Source organism: Charadrius vociferus, unplaced genomic scaffold (assembly GCF_000708025.1).
Source record: "Charadrius vociferus isolate BGI_N301 unplaced genomic scaffold, ASM70802v2 scaffold459, whole genome shotgun sequence".
In the NCBI taxonomy this organism is placed as follows: Eukaryota; Metazoa; Chordata; class Aves; order Charadriiformes; family Charadriidae; genus Charadrius; species Charadrius vociferus.
The window spans coordinates 538,313-542,819 of NW_009650249.1; the positions used below are offsets into that span (position 1 = coordinate 538,313).

Consider the following 4,507-nt stretch of genomic DNA (forward strand, 5'->3'; position numbering starts at 1 on the left):
GCCCCTCTTCCCTCCAGCGCTTCATCCCACGGCACCATACCAAGCAGCTTCTTCAAGAGGCCAAAGTCAGCTCTCCCAAAGTCCAGGGCGGTCAGCCTGCTGCACACTTTCCTCACTGCCTCGAGGATCTCAAACTTGACCATTTCATGGTCACTACAGCCCAGGCTGCCCTTGAGTTTGACACTGTCTATCAGTCCCTCCTTGTTGGTAAGGACAAGGTCCAGCATAGCTCCTCTCCTCATTGGTGCCTCAATCACTTGGAGAAGGAAGTTGTCCTCAATACAGTCCAAGAACCTCATGGATTGCCTATGCCTGGGTGTGTTACCCTTCCAACAGATGTCAGGGTGGTTGAAGTCACCCATGAGGACCAGGGTCTGTGAACGTGATGCCGCCCCTATCTGTCTATAGAGGGCTTCATCCACTTGGTCTTCTGGGTCGGGTGGCCTGTAGCAGACCCTCGCTGTAATGTCCCCTGCTCCTGATTTCCCTTTAATCCTGACCCATAGGCTCTCAGTTGGATCATTATCTAACCCTAGGCTGACCTCCATGCATTCCAGCTGCTCGTTAACATATAAGGCATATAACATATGCCTTAACATATAACATAACACCTCCTTGTTTCCCTTGCCTGTCTCTCCTGAAGAGCCTGTAGCCTTCCATGGCAACACTCCAGTCATAAGAGTTATCCCAGCAAGTTTCCACAATACCAATGAGATCGTAGCCTTGGAGGCGTGCACACATCTCTAGCTCCTCCTGTTTTTTCCCCATGCTCCATGCATTTGCATAGAGGCACTTCAGCCGTGTCTTCGTTGAGGCTGACTTGGCTGGAGCAGCTGTAATTACTTTGTGCTGCTCTCCAGGCGGCGTTCCTTTGCCAAGTATTAACAGTGCCTCCGCATTGGCTCCTGTTGGTCCAGGAGCTCCTGGCTTGTCTACCTAAGACGTTGAGCATCCTGCAGCATAGCCAGCACATTTTGGAGCTAATGGCTGCAGGCCCTCACCAGCACCCTGTTCCTCTTTCCTTGGCACAGCTGGTGACGGGCAAACCCGATAATACCCTCTTCCCCCGTCGAATCTAATTTAAAGCCCTGTTAATGAGCCCTGCTAATTTTTGGACGAAAACCCTTTTCCCTCTTAGAGTGACCCAGCCCCCATCTGCTGCCAGCAGGCCTGGTGCCGCGTAGGCCATTCCATTGTTGAAAAACCCAAAATTGTGGTGGTGACACCAGCCACGGAGCCACGTATTAACAGACTGAGCCTATCTGTTCCTTTCAATGTCATTGCTCGCAATTGGAAGCAGGGATGAAAAAATAACCTGTGCTGCAGATCCCCATAGTGACTGACCAAGGCCCTAGTATCTCTTTTAATCATTCTTGCACTCCGATCTGCACATTCATTGCCCCCCACACGGAACAGGAGCAGCAGATAGCAGTCTGTGGGCTGAACCAGGCTAGAGGGTCTCTTTGTGATGTCCCTAACCTGTGCTCCAGGGAGGCAGCAGACTTCCCTGAGAGTGGGGTCTGCCCTACATATCGGGCCCTCAGTCCCCCTCAGAGCTGAGTCGCCCACGATTATAGCCCTTCTTTTCCTCCTGGTAGCAGTGCTCTTAATGTGATGAGTAGGCCTCTCTGGTCCTGGTGGCTCCTGTGATGTATTAGGACTGTCAGCCTTGTTGTCCTTAGCCTGTTCTACCACGTCCAGGGCCTCGTACCTGTTGTGTAGTGGTACAAGGGGAGGGGAGGCGGGCAAGGAGGGGGCTCGCTTGCTGCGCCCACTGCAGACTTGCCTCCATTCACCATTTTCCGGTAGGCCACTGCCTTCCGTCCCAGAGGAGACATAGAGAGTAGTTGTGTGACTGGACAAAGCACTTGTGTTGTGACTGGAGAGGAAAAACTCATCAGCTGCAGAGGGAGTTTAAGTCTTTGCCTGGTCTCCATTTGCTGTTTGATCTTCAAAGCATCCAGGAATATCTGCTGTTGTCTGGCTAGCGGGATGATTTGGAATAGGTCTTGAGGGACGGACACGTTGGCTGCTTCGCAAAAAGTTTTCATTAAAAACTACCTGTGAATTAACAGTGAAATCCAAACTCATAATGCTTTTTGTTTAAATAAAGGAGACAAGGAAAAACACTTGGGCATTTTCAGTTGTTCTGGTTTTCTCTATGCTGCCCTCCTCCTCCCTGGAGCCCATCATTTCCCCAGCCATAGGCCTAGGATTAGTTTTTTCCCCCAAGAGAAGGAAAAACTGGATTCTGGGATGACTTAAACACCTGTTGGCCCCTGCCACTGTGGTGGGTCTCTTGGCTGAATCTTTGTACGTCATATGTAGCCATGAAGACTGAGAGTTGGGGGTGGTCAGCCTGGAGAAGAGAAGGCTCTGGGGAGATCTTAGAGCCCCTTCCAGTGCCTAAAGGGGCTCCAGGAGAGCTGTGGAAGGACTCTCAATCAAGGAGGGGAGCCACAGGATGAGGGGGAACAGTTTTAAACTGAAAGAGGGAAGATGTAGATTAAAAATCTAATTTTCTAATTAAAAAAAAAAACAAAACAAAACAAACCCACAACAATTTGATCTTAAATGAAATTCAAAATTTATTTGCATGCTCTGATTTGAAAGAAGAGGAGTGCAGTGCGTGATGCAGGAATGAAACTCCTGCTTGCTTTTGGTGTAAAGCTCTCGCCTCATCAGCTCTTGTCCCTTAATGCACATCAGGACTATGAGGTCCTTGTCTCTGCCCCTTTTCCGGGGCTTTGCCAAACTTTCAGGAAAAGAAGAACTGAAATTTGGTCCTTATTTGGTTCTCAGGTCTTTTTTTTGCATCCAGTGCCATGAGTGCACCAGGGGCCTTTGTAGATGCCAAGAATCTGCAAGAGTGTGACAAGCGTGCTCGCAAGCAAGAGGGGGCTGTGGAGGTCTAGGACAAACATTGCTTGCAGTTGCAAGTGCAATTAAAAATGGATGAGAAAGGCAGCAAAACCTAAAGCCACAATGTTTTTACAATGCGTCTACAGCCTTGGTGAGAAATTAGGCCAGAGTGAGAAGCGAGTTTGGCTGTACTTGAGAAAAATGCCGCTTCTGCCTTATGAAAGTGAGTTTCTGACATGCAGTTGTACAAACGTGTCACTCGGCAGTTTGAGTCCCAGCTGGGGCACCATTTGCGCTGTGTGAAGTACCTTGTCATGTCTCCTCCTAACCCCATCCCACCCCATGTGCCAAACAGTGTCTGGATGTGCTGGCCCCAAAGCATGTCCATCTGGAAGCATCTGTAATCCCAGCCCAGCCACCGAGGTAAAGCAGCGGAGCAGAGTGAGATCCGTGTCCCAGGGCCTGGGCTGGCATCTCAGTGGCATCTTGGTGGCTGCCCAGCTGTGTGCTGGTCTGGTGCTGTCAGAGTCCCACGGGTGACAGCTGAGGATACAGCCCACAGCACAACAGAGGGATTTATTCTGTGCCTCGGGCCGTCCTAGTGGCGTACGGGTGGCTTGCCTTTGAGGAAAGTGGGCACCTTTCTGCAGGATCGAGGCAGTTGGAGGTTGCGCCGCAGATCCCAAAGGCTGTAGTCAGCCTCTGCAAGTAACCAGTCATGTAGGGCCTCACAGTATTTAGAGGCTGGGTGGCTTCCAGAAACTAGAGGACTAGAAAGGAAAAACTGCCTGCATTTTGCCAGTTGTCTTTTGAATGTCATCCCCAACAGTTTCATAATCATGTTCAGCGTCATTGGTCTCTGTGCCTGGAAGGGAAGAGAGCACAGCCTACAGACATGCACTGCCATGCACTGCGGGGGAGGCCCCGACCTGCCCTCCCCACAGACACGGCAGGGACCTGGGGAGGGGGGAGAAGAGCCTCTTGTGGTGTGATGGCAGCTGCTCTGCCACTGCAGACACCAACCTCTGGGGCCACGTCCCCTGCAATCTGGGGATAATCTTCAATAACAGACAGAGGAAAAGGGCTTGTTGGTGCTGTTTACCATGACATTGGCCATTGAGGTGAAGCCTTGCTTCCCCTCGTGCCATGGTCCCCGTGTGGGACAAGGGGTCGGGACGTCCTCCCCATAGGTCCCTCTGTGGAACAAGGGGATGGGGCAGACCCTGAGGGTACCCCCAACCTGTGGGACACAGGGGTGGGGCGATCACTCGTGGGTCCTCCTCTGCACCAGGGATGAGGGGATCGGGAGGTGCAGCCCCCATGGGGGCCCAGCTGGTGGGGGTGCAGACACTCCCATCTCAGCATCCCTGCCCCAGGTCCCCATAAGGACAGCCCGGGGGAGGTGGTGGCCAGCAGCACGATCCACTGATGCTGCTGCGGGGGTCCCGTCCTCCCACCATGGCAGCATGTCTGTGGCCCAAGCCCTGCAGAGGGGCCGTGGCCTGGGAGGTGCCAGGGGCCTTACCTGCGTCCCTGGGGGCTCTCCGCTGGCCGTACAGTTTGGGGGTGCTCGGCCGGGGCAGGGCCGGGAGCGGTGGCAGTGGAGAAGCTGGGCAGGTGCTCACTGGCAGGGAGCCAGGAGCCA

At 52.9% G+C, this 4,507-nt stretch overlaps 1 protein-coding gene across 1 annotated transcript in view; it reads right to left on the reverse strand.

The window, feature by feature from the left end:
* Window positions 1–3,460: 3,460 nt before the first annotated feature.
* Window positions 3,461–4,507, reverse strand: part of THEMIS2 (thymocyte selection associated family member 2) — a 7,654-nt gene continuing 6,607 nt past the window's right edge. Inside the window, exon 5 of the mRNA XM_009893017.1 lies at window positions 3,461–3,564. Coding sequence (XP_009891319.1) covers window positions 3,461–3,564 — 104 coding nt within the window. The remainder of the gene's footprint in view (window positions 3,565–4,507) is intronic.